The 21,342-nt window shown below is 41.9% G+C and overlaps 1 protein-coding gene across 4 annotated transcripts in view; it reads right to left on the reverse strand.

The window, feature by feature from the left end:
- LOC140202680 (proline-rich protein 5-like) overlaps nt 1-21,342 on the reverse strand; it is a 134,836-nt gene that overhangs the window by 84,305 nt on the left and 29,189 nt on the right. For 2 of the 4 annotated variants that reach the window (XM_072267834.1, XM_072267832.1), the window contains 2 exons: nt 6,920-7,033; nt 4,871-4,951 (listed from right to left, as the gene is read on the reverse strand). In XM_072267834.1, coding sequence (XP_072123935.1) covers nt 4,871-4,951; nt 6,920-7,023 — 185 coding nt within the window. In that variant the 5' untranslated portion in view covers nt 7,024-7,033. Of the gene's footprint in view, nt 1-4,870; nt 4,952-6,919; nt 7,598-21,342 lie in introns of those variants that run through there. The other 2 variants (XM_072267833.1, XM_072267831.1) reach the window with 2 other exon arrangements.

Here is a 21,342-nt window from a genome sequence, read left to right on the forward strand (position 1 = left end):
CCTTTGGACCCTCTCCAACCCCAGCACATTCTTCCAAAGATATGGACCAAAAAAACTGGTCACAATATTCTAAATGTGGTCTGATCAAAGTCTTATAGAACCATAGCATTATATTCTTGCCTTTATATTTTAAATTGAAATGAATGCTAATATTGCATTTGGTTTCTTACTAACAACTCAACTTGCAAGATAACCTTGAGGGAATCCTGCACTAGGACTCCCAAATCCCTTTGCACCTCTGATTTCTGAATTCTCTCCCTATTTAGAAAACAGTCTATGCCTTTATTCCTTCTAGCATGACTATACACCTCCCCATGCTGTATCCTATCTGCCACTTCTTTATCTATTCTGCAGACTCTGTTTCCTCCACACTACATGACCCTCCAGCTATCTTTGTATCATCTGCAAACCTAGCCACAAAACTATCAAGATCATTAAATAGCATATCCAACACCAATCGCCAACAGCCAATCAGAAAAGGTCCCCTTTATTTCTACTCCTTGTCATAGGCTAGTCAACCAGTCCTTTATCCATGCTAGTACTTTTGCTGCAATACCACGGGCTTCTCTCTTGTTTAGCAGCCTCATGGGTGGCACTTTGACAAGAATCAGTGGTGTGAATGACATCCAGACTCTCCTTTGTCTATCCTGCTTGTTACTTCCTCGAAGAGTTCCAGCAGATTTGTCAGGCAGAATTTCCTCTTATAGAAACCATGCTGACTTTGGCCTATTTTACCACGTGCCTCCAAGCGCCCCGAAACCTCATTCTTACTCATGGACTCTAAAATTGTACCAATCACTGAGATAAGGCCTATAATTTTCAGTCATTTACCTCCCTCCCTTCTTAAAGGATGAGTGCTATTGGCCATTTTCCAGCCTTCTGGAACCATTCCTGATGTTAGTGGTCCTTGAAAGTTCACTATTAATGCCTCCCTAATTTCTTCAGCTACCTCCTTCAGAACCCTGGAGTATGATCTATTTAGTCTAGGTGGCTTTCAAGCTCCCAAGAACCTTCTCCTAATTTGTAATTTTATTTAGAGATGCTACAGGGTAACAGGCCCTTTGGCATAGCAAGCCTGTGCTGCCCAGTTGCACCCATGTGACAAACCTGTATGTCTTTGGAGTGTGGGAGGAAACCAGAGCCCTTGGAATAAGTCCACACAGTTACGAGAACATACGAACTTGAATCCAAGTCACTGGTGCTGTAATAGTACCTTACTGTGCCTCCTAGTAACAACAATTAGACACACTTAGTAATCTCTTCTTATTTATAGCAAATGCACTGTATTCTGCCCGACTCTCCTGAATTGCTGGTATGTTTCTGGGGTCTTCCACTGTAATAAATGACAAAGTACTCATCTGCCTGGCCTGCTGAGTTCCTCCAGCATTTTGTGTGTGTTGCTTGGATTTACAGCATCTGCAGATCCTCTCTCAGTTTGTGACAAAGTACTTATTCAGTTTATCCACCATTCCTCTATTATTTATCCAGCTGCATTTACCAGCGGTCTGAGGTCCACTCACATCTGCCCTTCACTTGTTCTGGATCTGAAAAAACTTTTTGTAACTTCCTTAATATTATTAAGCCTTATAAGGCATGGAAATGCCCGACGCAGGCCTCTCATGGTCTGAGTCGACATTCCCCCTCCTTAATATTATTAGCTAGCTTACCTTTATACTTGCTCCCCTTATTGTTTTTTTTAATTGTTTTCTGCCGGTTTTTAAACTTCCCAGTCCTCTAGTTTCATGGTAAATTTACAAAATAGTATGTCCTCTCTTTTGATGTCATGCTGTCTTTGATAAAATTCTAATATTTTAAGCAGTCTAAAATACTGCCACTTCTTGTGAAATCTCTGTGGACAGTTTCATGTTCCGCTCTCGTCAATGTCAAATAACCCATGACAACTTGCAGTGCAATGGGACCACAAAGTTAATTGTTCCTCTTCTGATCAACATCAAGTCAAGTTTGTTGTCATCTCGACCACAAGCTGCAGGTACAGTACACAGTAAAAACGAAACAACGTTCCTCCAGGACCATGGTGCTACATGAAACAACACAAAACTACGCTAGACTATGTGAGACAGCAGAAGGCTACACTGGACTACGTAAAACAACATAAAAACTGCACTAGACTACGGACCTGCACAGGACTACATAAAGTGCACAAAACAGTGCAGGGCAGTATAATAATTAATAAACAAGACAATAGGCACAGTAGAGGACAAATTACAATATAATAATAAATGATGTAGATGTCAGTCTAGACTCTGGGTATCAAGGAGTCTGATGGCTTGCGGGAAGAAACTGTTACATAGTCTGGTTGTGAGAGCCCGAATGCTTCAATACCTTTTGCCAGATGGCAGGAGGGAGAAGAGTTTGTATGAGGGGTGCGTGGAGTCCTTCACAATACTGTTAGCTTTGCGGGTGCAGCGTGTAGTGCAAATGTCTGTAATGGTGGGAAGAGGGACACCGATGATCTTCTCAGCTGATCTTGCTATCCACTGCAGGGTCTTGCGATCCGAGATGGTACAATTCCCAAACCAGGCAGTGATGTAGCTGCTCAGGATGCTCTTGATACATCCTCTGTAGAATGTGGTGAGGATGGGAGGGTGGGAGACGGACTTTTCTCGGCCTTCGCAGAAAGTAGTGACGCTGCTAGGCTTTCTTGGCTATGGAGCTGGTGTTGAGGGACCAGGTGAGATTCTCTGCCAGGTGAACACCAAGAAATTTGGTGCTCTTAACGATCTCAATGGAGGAGCCGTCAATGTTCAGCAGAGAGTGGTCGCTCTGTGCTCTCCTGAAGTCAACAACCATCTTCATACTTTATTGTCGCCAAACAATTGATACTAGAGCGTACAATCATCACAGTGATATTTGATTCTGCTCTTCGTGCTCCCTGGAGTACAAATCGATAGTAAATATTAAAAATTTAAATTATAAGTCATAAGTAGAAAATAGAAAAGGGAAGGTAAGGTAGTGCAAAAGAACCGAGAGGCAGGTCCGGATATTTGGAGGGTACGGCCCAGATCCAGGTCAGGATCCCTTCAGCAGTCTTATCACAGTTGGAAAGAAGCTGTCTCTTTTGTTTTGTTCACATTCAGAGACAGGTTGTTGGCTCTGCACCAGTCTGCTAGCCGCTGCACCTTCCTCTCTGTATGCTGACTCGTCGTTCTTGCTGATGAGACCCACCACGGTCGTGTCATCGGCAAACTTGATGATGTGGTTCGAGCTGCGTGTTGCTGCACGGTCGTGGGTCAGCAGAGTGAACAGCAGTGGACTGGGCATACAGCCCTGGGTATCTAGTAAACATCTAGAAACTAGTAATATCTAGTAAACATTGTTTTAAATGTAGCTGCAGGGTAGCAATGGATAGAATTAAGCTGTCTTCTGATGGGCCACTAGTTTGTAAACATTTTAGTGAATTTTATTAAGTTGTCATTTAGTTGAAGTGCTAACGTTTTGCAGACCCTCACACTAGCAGGAAAAACTAGGAAAAAGAAGCCTGACAGCCTGCAAGATTATTGCCGTGAAGCATCCATAATCTGAGAATTAGCCACAATTTCAAACAAGTAAGAGCAAGTGATCATAAAAGATTGTGCAGATGCTGGAAATCTCGAGCAACACATACAAAGTGCTGGAGGAACGCAGCAAGGCAGGCACCATCTATGGCGAGGGATAAACAGTCAAAGTTTTGGGCGAAGCTCTTTATCAAGATCATGAAGAAGGCCCTTGGCCCAAAACATCAACTGTTTATTCCCCTCCAAGAATGGTGATCAGTCCTTATAACCAGAAGCACAAAGAAAATCAGTTATTAGGCTTGTAAATAGTGGTCTATCAAAGCCTGGGAAATAGTTATAAATGCCTGTTGTTGGATGATTCACAGGTGCTAATGAATCACAATTCAGGACCCCTAGTCGTGTGGTGCCACAACAACAATATTGCCCTCGCTCAACGTAAGGAAAACTGAAGGACTATTGTTGAAAAGAGTGTGAATATGCATCAGACAAGTCAGTGATGGAGAGAGTCAGCAGCGTTAAGCTCTTGCATATTAACGTATTGGACCTGTCCTGGGCCCAGCATATAGATGCAATCACAAGAAAGATATGACAGCATTGTTACTTTCATGTCACCAAACACTAACAAACCTCTACAAATGCAATGTTGAAAGTATCCTGATTGCTTGCATCATGGTCTGGTACAGCAATCTGAATGCACAGGAGTGTAAGTAGCTGTGGAAAAAAAGTAGGCTTAACCCATTCCATCACAAGCACGTCCCTCCTAATCATTGAGCATGTCTAAATGAGACACTACCTCAAGAATGTGACGTTGATCATCAAAGATCTCCACCATCCTGGCCATACCACCTTCTCACAGCTACTATAAGGGGAAAGGTACAGAAGTCTGAAGTCCCACACCGCCAGGTTCAAGATAAGTAACTTCTCTTCAACCACTGGTTTAACTAACTTGTACAATCCTAATACTACCTCAGTGTAGCAACACTATGACCATCTTCCACCTCAATGGTCTTTGTTCGAATGGTGTTCTTTCTTGTATTATTCTGTATAATTTATGCAATTTTTGCAAAAGTGGTATCTCTAATGTTACGTGTTTGTAATGCTGCTGCAAACTTTTCATTGCACCTGTGCATATGTTTACCTGTGCAAGTGACAATGACCTTGGCTGAGTCACTATGATGTTATGAAAGGCACTCTATTACCCTTCCCATAAACTTAATTTATCAACCATTAAAAAGCAATTCAAATGTAACCAGTGCATCTAGTTCCCCATGGGATTAGTTTCCTGAGCCCTCCTTAATACAGGTATGCTCAACTGAATGATTTCAACAATACAGAACTCTTTGTCTTCTGCTTACCTGACCCCCTCGTTGAGATTATAAAGTTCATTATCAGGTAAACCTTTCCGCTGGAACACAGCAATCACGGCGTTCTGTATGCTGGAAATTAAAGAAAGGAAGCTGTTCAACATTCATATAGATCAAAACTAATTTGATACATTCAGTTGACCACATTGGTAAACTGACTGATGTTTACATATCAAGTTGGCAGCACTTTTACTTGGATTAAATTTCGCTTGCTCATAAATTATTTGCCGCCTTCTGATTCCAATTTAATTAATCTCATGGTGAATCAAGGAGGTGGCATGGTGGCTGCCAACTCTGTGTTGAAGTACAGGTCATTTTGTTTATTAAGAACTATATAGCAAGCTCCAAAGGATGACTGAGTATTACTGTTAAAAGACTGGCATAACCAGATGTTTAAAAGATTAGCAAGACTATTCAAGCAACACTCCATTTTCTTTGAAGGGCTTTGAATATTCCTCACAAGCATCCAAGGCCGTAAAGAGGTCTGCCTTTACCTTTTATGTCAGAGTTTTATAAAATTCCTCTCATATTGAAGCTAATTTCAAAGCAGCATCTGGGGAAACTTGCTGTCTTTGGCAAAACACACACAATGCTGGAGGAACTCAGCAGGTCCGAAAGCATCTATGGAAATGAACAAACAGTCCAGGTTTTGGGCCGCGACCCTCCTTCAGGACTGGAAAGGATGGGGCAAGATGCCAGAATAAAAAAAGGTGGGGGAAGGGGGAGGAGGAAAGCTAGAAGGCGACAGGTGAAGCTAGGCAGGTGGGAAAGGTAAAGGGCTGAGGAGGAAGGAATCTGATAGGAGAGAAGAGTGTACCATTGGAGAAAGGGAAGAAGAGGCACAAGAGGTGGGGATAGGCAGGTGAGAAGAGGTAAGAGGCCAAAGTGGGGAACAGAAGAGGGGAGGGGGGATTTTGTTTTACCAGGAGAGATTGATATTCATGCCATCAGGTTGAAGGCTACCCAAGAGGAATATAAGGTCCCTGAAGAACATGGTGGCACAAGAGAATCACCTGCCTAACACCTCCCCTGGTGCCCCTCCTCCTTCCCTTCCTTTGGTCCACCTCCTCTCTGATCAGATTCCTTCCTCTCCAGCCCTGTCCCACCCACCTGGCTTCATCCATCACCTCCTAGCTATCCCCTCTCCCCCAAACTGTTTATGCTGGCGTCTTCTCCCTTTCTTTCCAATCCTGAAGAAGGGTCTCGGCCAGAAAGGAATACTGTTCATTTCCACAGATGCTGCCTGACCGGCTGAGTTCCTCCAGTATTTTCTGTGTGTTTTGTTTTGGATTTCCAGAATTTCTTGTGTTTATGATTTGCTGTATTTGGTAATTTCTTTTCGCCTCACTGTTAAAATCCACATGAAGAGCTTCAGGGGGCAAGTTTCCAACAAACGTTATGACAAAATTGTACAGTATTCTACGAATCATTAATTTTTTTTTACACCTTCATGGTAATTATTACTACTTAAACATGTAAGCGGATTAAAACCTTGTTGCATACGAGCAATTCAGCCGCTCCTTTGCAGCTATTTCTCAGTAATAAACAACGCTGACACTTGACCACCTCCTCGACATTAAATGTTGCCCTCCCAGGGCGATGAAGGTCTGCCGCCATCCAGTGAGCCTGGCCACATTTGGACTGAAACACCAAGAACTTGAACGATTAGGGACAAACTCCGGGGTGAGGCACCTTTGGGAAGGCGAGGGTGGGGGGGGGGGGGATTATGAATGGGGCTGAACTTCCACGTGTACGGGGCTGAGTTATATGACATTCGGGGCGGGGGGGCGGATTTAGTTTATATCTGTAGGATCAATGGTCTGATGTTCCTATCAACGTTGCTCTCTGGTGACTTGAATGGCGACGGAGACAAGCGCTGTAGCCGATCCTATCGGACTGGTGAGGTTAGAGTAGCTCCCCTCTCCCACCCACCCCCGACAGGATACGAACCGAATGCGAGAGACGGAATCGCGTGGTGCGGAGTTTGACTTGAACATTGACCGAGGTTAGACGGTGCCGGGGCGGCGCGCAGCCTTCTACCTGTTCCAGGTGGCGTTGGAGCCGGCGCGTCTCTGCTGGGTCCCTCGCTCCTCCAAGGCCGCCTGCTCGCTCTTGCCCAGCTCGCAGAGGCTGGGCGAACTCATGAACTTCGGCCTGCGGAAATTCCTCATGGTTAGTGCAGAACCGGGCTCGGCGGGAGTAATGGGGAGGGAGAGGGAAAGGATTTTGTTCTGAGGGCTTAGTGCAGAGAAAAGCCTTTCGATTCCAGAGTTAAGTTGGTCCCGCAAAAAGTGGCGCTCTCAGACAAAACCAGCTCAACAGTCGTGAAAATTTCATCAGAATTTGTGCAACTTCAAAAAAAATCACTAATCTCAAAGGCTACTTTCAACTGGATTACACATTCTAGTGACTGGCAATTCAGCACCAACCTAGAGTGGGGCGGAGGGAGAGTTACACGTAGCAGTTGCACATCCTCTCCCTCCACACACTCCCTCCCTCCCAACGCACTGGGCTCCAAATCCGGCTGCGTGAGCTAATCTCTGCTGCCTTCAGGAAGATGACTTGGTGAGGGGCGAGTTGAAAATGACACTGGCAACAGGTTTAATCGAAAAATAAACTTAAATTTAGAACTAAGAGGTTTCCAGCAGGTCTAATACTCAGGCAGCAAGTGTGAAACGCAACAGGGTGTAAGTGTTCCTGTCATGGTTTCCTTAAAAAGAACAGTAAGAAAATGTTCTAGGAGTTAGCATTGCACCTTGCTCTGAACATAGTTTGGAGAAGAGTTCACTTCCTGTTACGGAACAGATTGATCACAGGGTTTGAACTAATTACTAAAAATAGAATCTTCATATTTCTTCCACTGACCCTTTTAAAAAAAAGTCACATGTTTAGTATAAAGCGATTTAAATTTATTCTGGGCAAACTAAAGACATCTGGAGCGTTTCAATTGGAAACCTCGCACCGCTGTTATTTCTGCATAAATTAAAATAAGTAATGACTCAGATAGAGGCTCGGAGTTCAAACTGCATTAAAGCCTCTTTCCATTCACTCAGCCCAGGTCTGTCACACTGAGTCAGGCAATTATTGCTTAATTTCTCCATTCCAAGAATTTGACTGATATTTCAGCAAAGCTCTGAGAAAGCTGGACGTGAAACTTATCTTGATCAGTAGCATGAAATTAACCCCAGGGATTTAATAACTGATTTTACAGCCCGACCAAATTTTTACTGGCTCTGGTCCCTGCTCAAAAAGGTCCCCTACTATAATTGTAGTGTATGTGATTTTTATTTCCCCAGGATCCTTGTCAATATTTATTCTTAAACTAACCAGATAAGATGTAGATTACCCAATAACCAGATCATTCACTTCTTGCAGAACCCTTCTATGCAGCTGGGCAATTAGGTTGGAGTTATTACAAGGATTTACTTCTCAATGTACTTAAACACATTTTACAATGAGAAAGGCAATGCATAAACACAAGATTATTTTCCATTATTTCCTGCTTTAATAAAACATAACAAAGTATGTAATGAGTATAGGACGTTTGGGAATGAGGAGGAAAGTCTTTCCCGATGATAAGATAAATTGAGTGATAGAAACCTTGCAAACAGTAATTATCACACAAAAGAGGACGAGCCCATTTCCCATTGTTACCATCAGGAAGGAGGTACAGAAGCATGAAGACACACAATCAGTGATTCAGGAACAGCTTCTTCCCCTCTGCCATCTGATTTCTAAATGGACATTGAACCCATGAAAGCTACCTTACCACACTTTTTATTTCTCTTTTTGGTTTACTTATTTTAATTTAACTATTTAATATACATATATACTTACTGTAATTCCATTTTTTTCAATATCATGGATTGTATTGCTGACAGGAAGTTAAAATTTACAAGACATATGCCAGTGATATTAAGCAACACACACAAAATGCTGGTGGAACGTAGCAGGCCAGGCATCATCTATAGGAAGAGGTACAGTCGACGTTTCGGGCTGAGACCCTTCGTCAGGACTAACTGAAAGAAGAGATATCATATCTCTCTTTTTTTGCTGTTTGTTAATATTCACTATCCTGAGGAGACGTGTGCTTCATGGGTAGTGACCAAATATCATTGATATCATAAAAGTAAGCAAATATAATAGCAAACTATTTCACTCTCTGCACTTTTTCTGCTGAATTTATATCCCTTTTTTCATTAATATATTGTCCCTTTGATGCCATGCTTCCTTATAAAGAGATTGGGATGAATGTCCTTGCATCGCTTTTTATTCCAAGTTTTGTGAAAAATCTAAGTTGAAGATCCATGTTGCAGCTTGAGATAAGTGCAGCTTTATTGTTGAAATTTAGCATTTAGGTGAAATATGAGACAATACTCATGGGTGCAAATTAAGTATTTGTTTCTGTGTTAACTGCCACCATTTAGACATATCTCTGATATGCAATGCTTTTGTTTGAGGCAAATCCCCCTCTCCCCAGTAAAAGGGTGTGGTCCATTTAAGAGGTGTTCACATTGACACCTAGAAGAATATAGAACAGAAAATGGGAACTATAATTTTTAATAATTTAACATATTAAAAACTCTGGGGATCACTGAACTTAAGGTATCACATGGATGAGATGAAACAGGAGGTTCACAGTCTGCTGAAGGCTAGGTCTGTGGCTGTGAAGACCTATAAGAAGTCCAGGTAGGAAATACAGAATATCACCACGAGAGCAAAAAGGCAATTCTGTGTGCTGTTCTGAATACTTCTGAATAATGAAGTAGTGCTCATGGACCATTCAGAAATCTGATGGGGAGAAGCTGTTCCTAAAATTGTTGAGTGTGGGTATTCGGGCTCCTGTAACTCTTCCCTGATGACAGTAGTGAGAAGATGACATGTCCTGGATGGTGAGGGTGCTTGGTGATGAGTGTTGCCTTCTTGAAGCATTGCCTCTGGAAGATGTTATTAGTGCTGAGAAGATTTGTGTCTGTGATGGATCTAACCAAATCTATAACCTTCTGCAGCCTCTTACAATCCTGTGATTTGGAGCCTCCATATGAGGTTGTGATGAAAGCAGTCGAAATGCTCTCCACCATACAGAAATTTGTAAGACATTCCAAATCTCTTCAACACTCCTAATAAAGTGGAGCTGCTGGCATGCCTTCTTGATTACATTAATATATCGTGTCCAGGATAGGTTCTCTGGGATGTTGACATCCAGGAACTTGAAGCTGCTCACTCTCTTCACCACTGACCCCTCAATGAGGATTGGGTTGTGTTCTCCTGACTTCCCCTTCCTGAAGCCTACAATCAAATTCCTTGATGACGTTGAATGTGGGGTTGTTGTTGAGACACTGCTCAACCAGCTGATCTGTCTCCCTTCTGCACACCGCTCAAAGCTATCTAAGTTTTACCAACAGTAATGTGTTGGTAAAATTTGAGCTATGCTTAGCCATGCATTTGAAAGACCTGTCCCCCATTCTGTATAACTCTAATCCTGCCCATGTGTTTTGGTTTATATGTCACTTTAAAATGGAGTGCAATATAGCCTGTTAGTACTAGCCTGCAAATGCCAGATCCCATCTGATGTGGAATGTATGGCAAGAAGCGTGGTTAGTATTTCACTGAGAGGTAATCTAGGGAAAGCAGGTGTGGTAATTTACCGGGAGAACAGACTGGAGCTACAAGGTCACTCTTCATGATAATCACCTACCATACAGAGCATCTTGTGGCACCTAGTAGTTTTGCCAATAACTTGGACTTCTGACGTTTATAGGTATTGTGAGCTATTTGATGCTTAGTACAGAAATGCCAAATACTGAGTTCACATTGTTGCACAAACAACCATTGCGAGTCAGTTGTCTTTTGTTTATTATCAGAAAGTACGTAAGCCATCACTTGCCAATTTTTGGGTAGCTTTGCAAAAGTCACCCAGTATGGTGCATTCTACTCTTATCTCTAAGAACTTCTGCTGTTCCGCAGTTCTACATTAATATATAAAAGCTTTGGACACAAACAATTTGTTTTGCCAATAGGAAATAAAGCAAACCAAATCATTTCAAATAAGTAAGTTGCATACACTCAGTGGCCATTTATTAGAGGTACCTCCTGTATCAGTGTGCAGTAATGTGTCCAGGAAAGCAAAGCCCGGGCAGTGTGTAACCAACCCAGACAAGCGGGGCCTCTGAAGTGAAACCTTTCCTAGAAACGTCATTGAAGAATGTAGCTCCCCTTTACATATCCAGGGATGCCGGTTACAAACGATATGAGAATATACCTGAAGAATACAGAACACACTAAGGGACAACTACTCTACTAACTTCAAAGTAGCATCGGTTGTCAGCTTGTAGCTTCTTTTGACTTTTTAACATCTATTGTGACTGGCGATTGATCTTGCAAGTAAGAAAATCAAATATAAACAGTTTACCAATACCCATCATTGATAAGCCAATTCAGTACTGTACAAAAATATAATTTTTCTGTCTTTGCTTCAGAGCGGTGACAGGGGCCATGCTGTTTTCCTTGTGCACAAGTAAAATAAGATTGAGGAGTAAATGTGTGTATGCTCGAGTCCAATTGATCAGTGACAACATCCAATGAAGTAGCCATTGTGTGTATGCTCATGGTGTTCTGCTGCTATTGCCCATCCACTTCAAAATTTGATGTGCTGTGGGTTCAGAGATATCCTTCTGTAAAAGAAGTCACTTTTTGGTGGCTGTAGATAAATATCCCTGCCTTTTAGAGGAGTTACTTTTAAATCTGAATCTGTACCACTATTGCAAAGCATGGTTATTTGAGTTACTGTCAGCTTGAATCGTCTAGCTATTCTCCTTTAACCTCATTAACAAGGCCTTTTTGCCCACAGGATTGCCACTCTCTGCATTTTTTTTGTTTTTCGCACCATTCTCTGTCAACTCTAGAAACTGTTGTGTATTAAAATCCCTGGAGATCAGTTTCTGAGATACTCGAACCACACACTCTGGCAGTAATAATCGTTCCATGGACAATGTCTCATTTCTTTCTCATTCTGATTTTTGGTCTGAACAACAACTGTACCTCTCAATTATGTCTGCATGCTAAATATTAATAAGTCCTTGGGTCTGAATGGGATACACCCCAGGTTACTACAGGAAATGAGGGAAGAGATTGTTGCATATTTGTTAATGATCTTTGTGTTCTCACTGGCCACAAGAATAGTTCCAGAAGACTGGAGAGTGGCAAATGTTATTCCTTTTATCAAGAAAGGTAATGGGGAAAATCCTGATAATTACAGACTAATGAGTCTTATATCAGTTGTGGGCAAATTACTGGAGAAGATTCTTATAGACACAATTTACGAACATTAGGAGATGTGTAGTCAGGTGAGGGATAGTCAGCATGGCTTTGAGATGGTCAGCTGGTGCCTCACAAGCCTGATTGAATTCTTCGAGGAAATGACAAAACAAATTGCTGAAGTTGAGCTGTGGATGTGGTGCATATGGATTTTAGTAAGGTGTTTGACAAAGTTACCCACGATAGGCTCATCCAGAAGGTTAGAGGGCATGGGAACCTGAGAAAGTTGAACGTGAAGTGGAAGGGTGAGTTAATAAGTTTACAGATGATACAAGGTTAGTGTCTTGTGGATCATGTTTAGGATGAGCTGGGCTGAGAAGAGGCAGATGGAGTTCACTCCAGTGAAGTGTGATATGATGGGCTTTGGAAGATCGAATTTCAAGGGAGAGTACTGTGTTAATGGTGGGATTCTTTGCACTGTAGAGGCACAGAGGGATCTTAGGGTCTGTATCCCAAAGTTGTTGACAATTTGATTGGGCGATTAGGAAGGTGTATGGTGTGATGGCCTCCATTGGTCAGAAGACTGAGTTCAAGAGTCATGAGGTAATGTTGCAGCTCTATAAAACTTTGCTTAGACCACACTTAGATGGATGAAAGAAAAAGTGGTGGATTATGTAGGAAGGCAAGGTTGGATTGATCTTGGAGTAAGTTAATAGGTTAGCACAACATCGTGAGTTGAAGGACCTGTACTATGCTGTACTGCTCTATATTCTGTTGATAGCATTAAGAAAACAATGATGATGACTCAACAAAAATAAAGATTATGGAGCCATATCAGCATTATTAGTACAGTATTTAATTTCCATGGAACATCTGTAGAAACACAAATACTTACTGCACAGGAGGAAGCCATTGAATTACTGCCAGTTTTCAGCTAGAGCAAAACTAATTTCCTTGCCCAGTTCTCATTAGGGAAGCTCTATGTCAAATATTTATTCATTTTTTTCTTTACAGATAAAATGGTTTCAACCTGAACTACTCTTTGCATTAAGCATTCAATGATTATAATCACCATTGTAAAAAGATTTCTTGCATGCCTTTTACTAACTCTTCACTGCTAATTTGAAAGTGATAGCTTGTTGCCATTGACTCTGTCGCCAGAGGAAATGATTTTTCCCTATTCATTTAACAAAACAATGTGTAATATTCAGAACTTTCCTTTTGTTGGGTTCATGAGAACTACACCTGACATCTGAAGTCTTTCCCAATGACTCAAAATTTCCTGTGCCAGATGTAGTCTGGTAAATCTATGATGTCTTATTTATATGCATGTTGTTTTTCATGAGTTTGCCATCATGGCTTTGTTTTTGTATTACATAAAATGTTGGAGGAACTTATCAGGCCAGGCAGCATCTATGGAAAGAAATAAACAGTCAAGCTTTCGGGCCAAGATCCTTCATCAGGACTGGAAGGAAGGGGCAAAGAGGTTGGGTGGACGGAAGGAGATCAAGCTGGCACGTGATAGGTGAGGGGAATGGTGTGTGAGTGGGGAGAGTGAGATGAAGTGAGAAGCTGGGAGGTGATAGGTGGAAGAGGTGAGGGCTGAAGAAGTTATCTATTAGAGGACAGTTGACCAGAAAAGGAAGGAGGAGGGGAACCAAAGGCAGGTGATGGGCAGGTGAGAGGAGAAGAGGACAGTGTGGACCAGAATGGGGAACAGAAAAAGAGAAAGGGAGAAATTAGGTTTTATGCCATCAGGTTGGAGGTTACCCACATGGAATATGAGGTTTTGCTCCTCCAACCTGAATATGACCACATTGTGATAGTGGAGGCCATGGACCAATGTGTCAGAATGGGAAGTCGAAATGAAATGGTGCCTAACAGGAAATCCCACCTTTTGTGGCAGATAGAGCAAAGGTGCTTGATGAAGCAGTCTCCTAATGTATGCCGGGTCTCACTGAAGTGAAGGAGGCCACATCGTATACAGTAGATGACACTGACAGACTCACAGGCGAGGTGTCGCGTCACCTGGAACTACTGTTTGTAGCTCTGAATGGTTGTGAGGGAGAAGTTGTAGGGATAGGTGTTGCACTTGTTTCACTTGCAAGGATGAGTGCCAGGAGGGAGATCGGTGGGAAGGGATGAGTAGATGAGGGTGTCATATAGATGCTGGAAATCTAAAGATTTATTAAATCCAAATCCTTATCACATCTCTTTCACTACTTGTAGCTGTGCTTTAAGGGAATTGAACCTCCAGATCTCCCTGCTTATTCAAATCTTTAGCAGTCTTCCTGGTAAAAGCCATTCTCACGATGCTGATGGAAAGTTCCCAAATTTAGAACCAATCTCACTGAGGGACAGTGGCCACTTTATTAGGTACACCTGTACACCTGCTCATTAGTGTAAATATCAAATCAGCCAATCTTATTGCAGCAATTTAATGCATAAAAGCATGCAGGCAAAGTCAAGTGGTTCAGTTGTTGTTTAGACCAAACATCAGAATGGGGAAGAAATGTGATCTAAGTGACTTTGACCATGGAATGATTATTGGCGCTTGAGTGGCTTGAATACCTCAGAAACTGTTGGATTCCTGGGATTTTCACGCAGAATAGTCAATAGGGTTTACACAGAATGGTGCAAAAAAAAAACGATCCAGTGAGAAGCAGTGCTGTGGGTGGAAACAGCTTGTTAATGAGAAAGATCAGAGGACAGTGGTCAGACTGTTCAAGCTGACAGGAAGGGGACAGTAGCTCAAATAACCACACGTTACAACAGTGGTGTGCAGAAGAGCATCTTTGAACACACAACACGTTGCACTCGAAGTGGATGGACTCCAGCAGCAGGAAACCACACTGGTTCCTATCTTGTGTCTAATATTTCCAATTCAGTGTCGTGTGTAATTTAGTGCTTTTGCCATGTGCCTGCTGCCCTTGTTTTCAGTGGTAGACGTTGTGGGTTTGGGTGGTGCTGTTGGATTCAAAACATTAGAAACAAAGCAGTGGACTGTTTGACTTTTCATCCCTGCTCTACCATTCAAAAAGATTATAGCTGATCTTTTACCTGTGTGCATTAACCCCACATCCCTTAAATCTCTCTATATAAAACCCTACTGATCTCTAATGCCCTACCAAGCCCATGGTGACCACCAAGCATTCATTCATACTAATCCTGTTTTTTTTTTAGTCTCCAAACATTCCCATTAATCTCCCCAGGTTCTGCACTCTAGGGGAAATCTATAGTTGGCACTTAACCTAGCAACCTATAGTCTTTGGGATCTGGGAAGAAACAAGAGCACTTAATGGAAACCCATGTGGTCATAGGGAAAATATATAAATTCCATACAGACATCAATGGAATTCTGAATTGAATCCAGATTACTGGAGTGGAAGCTGCAGGTCTACTAGCTCTACATCACTGCCACCTCTCTGTTGAATATGCACAGTAACTGAGCATCCCCAGCCCTCCCAACCTCCTTATGATGGGCTGCTTTAGATACACACACCACACAGGGAAATAGTATCTCTGCATCATTCCTATCAAGCCCTGTAAGAATTTTCAGCGGCCCAGTGAGATTTCCTTGTTCTTCTAAACTCTCTGCATACTGGGGTGTTCTCTCTGCACACTGGGTGTTTGTCGGTCTTTTTCTAATTGGGTTCAGTTGGGTTTCTTCGTTTTGTGGCTGCTTGTAAGGAGATGGATCTCAAGGCTGTGTGATATATATATTGATGATAAATGTACTTTGACCCTTGAACTTCAGACAGTAAATTTTCATTCTGCTTAATCATAAGACAAATAGATTCAATTGTGTTATTATTTTCTTTGTGTTTTTACATGATCAATGAGTCTATCATCAGTGGTAGGCAAATTATTGGGGAGGAATCTTGGAGAGAGGATTGCAAGCATTTGAAGAAGCATATGCGGATTAGGGAAAGTCAGCATGGCTTTGTGAGGGGCAGGTCGTGCTTCTCAGGCCTAATTAACATTTTTTGAGGAAGTGACAAAACAAATTGACAAAGGTAGAGCAATGGAAGTGGTGTAAAAGGATTTTAGTAAATCATTAGGTGCATTCAGAAAGTTAAGAGGCATGGGGAGGGGGGAAGGGGGGAACATCGACTCAGACCATGAGAGGCCTGCGTCAGGCATTTTCATGCCTTACAAGGCGCAGATTGGAAGTCTGTGTGGGGCGCCACTCCTCGCACAGACACTAGAGCAATGTGTGGTTAAGGGTCTTGCTCAAGGACACAAACACACTGCCACAGCTGAGGCTTGAACTAGCAACCTTCAGATCACTAGACGAACGCCTTAACCACTTGGCCACACACCAACACATCCCATAAGAGGCATGGGATCCAGGGAAACCTGGCTGTGTGGATTTGGAACTAGCTTGCCAACAAATGGCACAGGGTAATGGTAAGTGGAGCATATTCCAACTGGAATTTGATGACCAGTGGGGTTCTGCAGGTATCTCTTCTGGGAGCCTTGCTCTTTGTGATTTTTATGAATTACTTATTTGAAGAAGGAAAGGTGTGTTAGTAAGATGGAACAGTCTGGAGAAGTACAAGGTGATACACTTTGGAAGGTTAGTGGTAGGATCCCTCAAAACTGCCATGTAAGTTGATAGGGTGGTTAAGAAGGCATATAGCCTTCATCATCATCGTATTGAGTACAAAAGTGAGAGGTATTGTTGCATTTCTATAAACTTTGGTTGGACCACACTGAGTGTTGTGTTCAGTTCTGGTTGCCTCATTATAGGAGGGATGTAGAAGCTTGAGCGTGAAGAGGAGATTTACCAGGATGCTACCTGGACCAGAGAGCACATCTTATGAGGAAAGCTTGAGCAAACTAGGAATTTTCTCTCTGGAGTGAAAGAGGATGAGAGGTGACTTGACAGAGATGTATAGGATGTATAAGATGATAAGAGGCCTAGATGGTGCGGACAGCCAGCACCTTTTTCCCAGAACAGCAATCACTAATCCGAGCACATCCACCAATGTGTCACCATTGAGCACATCTATCCAAAGTGCATTGTCAGAGGAAAGCAGCCTCCATCATCAAGGACTCCCACGACCTAGGTCATGCTCTCTTCTTGCTGCTGCCATCAGGAAGAAGGTACAGGAGCATCAGGATTCACACCACCAGGTTCAGGAATAGCTATTAACCCTCGACTCTTGAACCAGGGGGAATAACTTCATTTGCCCAATCACTGAACTATTCCCATAACCTACTGACTCACTTTCAAGGACACTTCATCTCATGTTTTTGATATTTATTGCTTATTTATTATTATTATTATTTTTTTTTCCTTTTATATTTGCACAGTGTGTTGTATTTTGCACACCGGTTGTCTGCCCTGTTGGGTGTGGTCTCTCACTGATTCTATATTGGATTTACTGAGTATGTCCAAAACAAAATGAATCTCAGGGCTGTATATGGTGACATATATATATACTTTGACGATAAACTTACTTTGAGAGGGCATAAAAAGGCAAATGGAGGAGAGTATGGGGCAGATGTTAGAGATAGTTTTTTTTAACAGAGTAGCAAGTGCATGGAGCATATTGGGTGTGGTGGTACAGATAATTACTATTAGGGACACTTAAGAGACTCCTAGTTATGCACATGCATGAAAGAAAAATTAGGGCTATGTGGGAGAGAAGGGTTAGATTCATCTTGGAGTAGGTTAAAATATCAGCACATCATCATGGGCCAAAGAACCTGCACTGTGCTGTTCTATGTTCACTACAAGGCTAGCATTTGTGTCTATCAGAAGTGCTTGTATCTGGAGAAGTCTGTGTAACATCACAGCATTAATAGGGAAGTGGCTATTTATGTAACAAAAACATAGAAACCTTCAGCTTACTCTGAACAGGCAAGTTCTTGCTTGTGAATTTTAAATGTATCACTGAGAAGGAAGCCCCAGTGGAGAGATGGTTGAACGGCTATTGATAGTTTTATGGGATGATTCTTCCTCCAGATGTGAGGATGAAAAGGAGGTCCAGATGAAAAAATTTCATAAGCCAGGAGTAGAAGAACCAACACTCAATATGGACACACTATGTAATTCGGCTAGGGTGTTGATAAATAATCCAGATGTCCTAGCTGAACCTTCTTAACGTTGAGTGCTTTATGGATGAGTGTGCTGTCAGCAGAAGGAAGACCATAATCGTAGAGTGATTGTTGATGCAGAGGATTACATAGATTATATAGTACTCCAATTTCAGTCACATGTTTTTTATTAATTGTTTTAATTTCTTTATGTGAGGTTTCAATTAAATTGCTTAGTTGAATTAATTCTTGAACCCAAAAAAATGGTTTTCAATGAAGGGGAGTAATAGGTATGTTCTTATCTGGCAGCTGAATACCCCATGTTTTCTCTGAGAATATTTATTCCACTGGAACTTCAAACTGAGATGAACTATGGCCCCTTTAATGACTTTTGGTTGATACAGGGCAAGTGACAGGAGATAAGTAAATTTCAATTTCAGCATTCTTTCTATTCTAGCTATATCATTGCTGCAAATATTCTGAGTGAATACAAGTCATTGTCAAGAATTTTTCCTATATTTATCATGTATTGCATTGTACTGCTGCCGATAAGGTAAAAAATTTCATGACATAAGTTGGTGATATTAAACCTGATTCTGGTTGAGCGGTAATAACTGTTCCTGAACCTGGTGGTGTGTATCCTGATGCTCCCCTACCACCTTCCTGATGGCAGCAGCGAGAAGTGAGCATGACCTGGATGGTGGGGGGCCCTTGCTGATGGATCCTGCAACAGCACCCCATATACAGTTGAAGTCAGAAGTTTACATACACCTTAGCCAAATACATTTAAACTCACAATTCCTGACATTTAATCTTAGAAAACATTCCCTGTCTTAGGTCAGTTAGGATCACTACTTTATTTTAAGAATGTGAAATATCAGAATAATAGTAGAGAGAATGATTTATTTCAGCTTTTATTTCTCTCATCACTTTCCCAGTGGGTCAGAAGTTTATATACACTTTGTTAGTATTTGGTAGCATTTCCTTTTATTTGTATAACTTGGGTCAAACGTTTTGGGTAGCCTTCCACAAGCTTCTCACAGGAAGTTGCTGGAATTTTGTTCCATTCTTCCAGACAGAACTGGTGCAACCGAGTCAGGGTTGTAGGCCTCCTTGCTCGCACATGCTTTTTCAGTTCTGCCCGCAAATTTTCTATCGGATTGAAGTCAGAAAATGATGTCAAGTCTGGTTCATCCTTGGGAGCAATTTCCAAATGCCTGAAGGTACCACGTTCATCTGTACAAACAATAGTACGCAAGTATAAACACCATGGGACCACACAGCCGTCATACTGCTCAGGAAGGAGACGCATTCTGTCTCCTAGAGATGAACATACTTTGGCGCGAAAGGTGCAAATCAATCCCAGAACAACAGCAAAGGACCTTGTGAAGATGCTGGAGGAAACAGGTAGACAAGTATCTCTATCCACAGTAAAATGAGTCCTATATCGACATAACCTGAAAAGCTGCTCAGCAAGGAAGAAGCCACTGCTCCAAAACCGCCATTAAAAAGCCAGACTACAGTTTGCAAGTGCACATGGGGACAAAGGTCTTACTTTTTGGAGAAATGGCCTCTGGTCTGATGAAACAAAAATTGAACTGTTTGGCCATAATGACCATTGTTATGTTTGGAGGAAAAAGGGTGAGGCTTGCAAGCTGAAGAACACCATCCCAACCGTGAAGCATGGGGGTGGCAGCATCATGTAGTGGGGGTGCTTTGCTGCAGGAGGGACTGGTGCACTTCACAAAATAGATGGCATCATGAGGAAGGAAAATTATGTGGATATATTGAAGCAACATCTCAAGACATCAGCCAGGAAGTTAAAGCTCAGTCACAAATGGGTCTTCCAAATGGACAATGACCCCAAGCATACCTCCAAAGTTGTGGCAAAGTTGCTTAAGGATAAAAAAGTCAAGGTATTGGAGTGGCCATCACAAAGTCCTGGCCTCAATCCGATAGAAAATTTGTGCGCAGAACTGAAAAAGCGTGTGCGAGCAAGGAGGCCTACAATCCTGACTCAGTTACACCAGTTCTGTCTGGAGGAATGGAACAAAATTCCAGCAACTTACTGTGAGAAGCTAGTGGAAGGCTCCCAAAATGTTTGACCCAAGTTAAACAATTTAAAGGCAATGCTACCAAATACTTACAAAGTGTGTGTAAACTTCTGACCCACTGGGAGAGTGATGAAAGAAATAAAAGCTGAAATAAATCATTCTCTCTACAATTATTCTGACATTTCGCATTCTCAAAATAGTGATCCTAACTAACCTAAGACGGGGAATGTTTTCCAGGATTAAATGTCAGGAATTGTGAAAAACTGAGTTTAAAAGTAACACACATCAAAGTTGCTGGTGAACGCAGCAGGCCAGGCAGCATCTCTAGGAAGAGGTACAGTCGACGTTTTGGGCCGAGCCCCTTCGTTAGGACTAACCTGACGAAGGGTCCCGGCCAGAAACGTCAACTGTACCTCTTCCTAGAGATGCTGCCTGGCCTGCTGCGTTCACCAGCAACTTTGATGTGTGTTGCTTGAATTTTCAGCATCTGCAGAATTCCTCATGTTGAGTTTAAAAGTATTCGGCTAAGGTGTATATAAACTTCTGACTTCAACTGTATGTGCTCAATGGAGATGTTGTTGCCAATCTGAACTGACCTAAGGTCTGCAAATGAGGAAACTGAAGACCCAATTGCACAAGGAGGTATCCATTCCAGTGGATAACGAAGCCTATCGTGCAGTTTTGTAGAAAGGGAGGGGAGTCTTGGCCAACATTAAATCATCAATGAGGAGCAAATTGTTTGATTGCTATTTGTGGGAGCTTGTTTTTCATTAATTGTGTACAGTAATGTAAATATACTTCAAACCAACAACACAACTACTTAAACTACTTTACAAATGCAAAATTTTTCTTTACATATTGACAAAGATATATAAAATAATAACAAAGATTTGTTAAAAGTATCAAAACTCTTGATTTTTAAATGTCATCCTGATGGTCAAATAAGACAAAGAATTTTACAGTTTGTTACTCTTGATATTGTTGTTAAAAATGTTGATGTATTTTTTTTGCTGTGGTTATGGTTCTAGTGTCTGTAAAGCACTGGCTATTTTTCTATTGCTGACTGAAAAGTGTTCATCTACTAAGTGTACTCTAAGATAATACATG

Source organism: Mobula birostris, chromosome 9 (genome assembly GCF_030028105.1).
Source record: "Mobula birostris isolate sMobBir1 chromosome 9, sMobBir1.hap1, whole genome shotgun sequence".
NCBI classification, from domain to species: Eukaryota; Metazoa; Chordata; class Chondrichthyes; order Myliobatiformes; family Myliobatidae; genus Mobula; species Mobula birostris.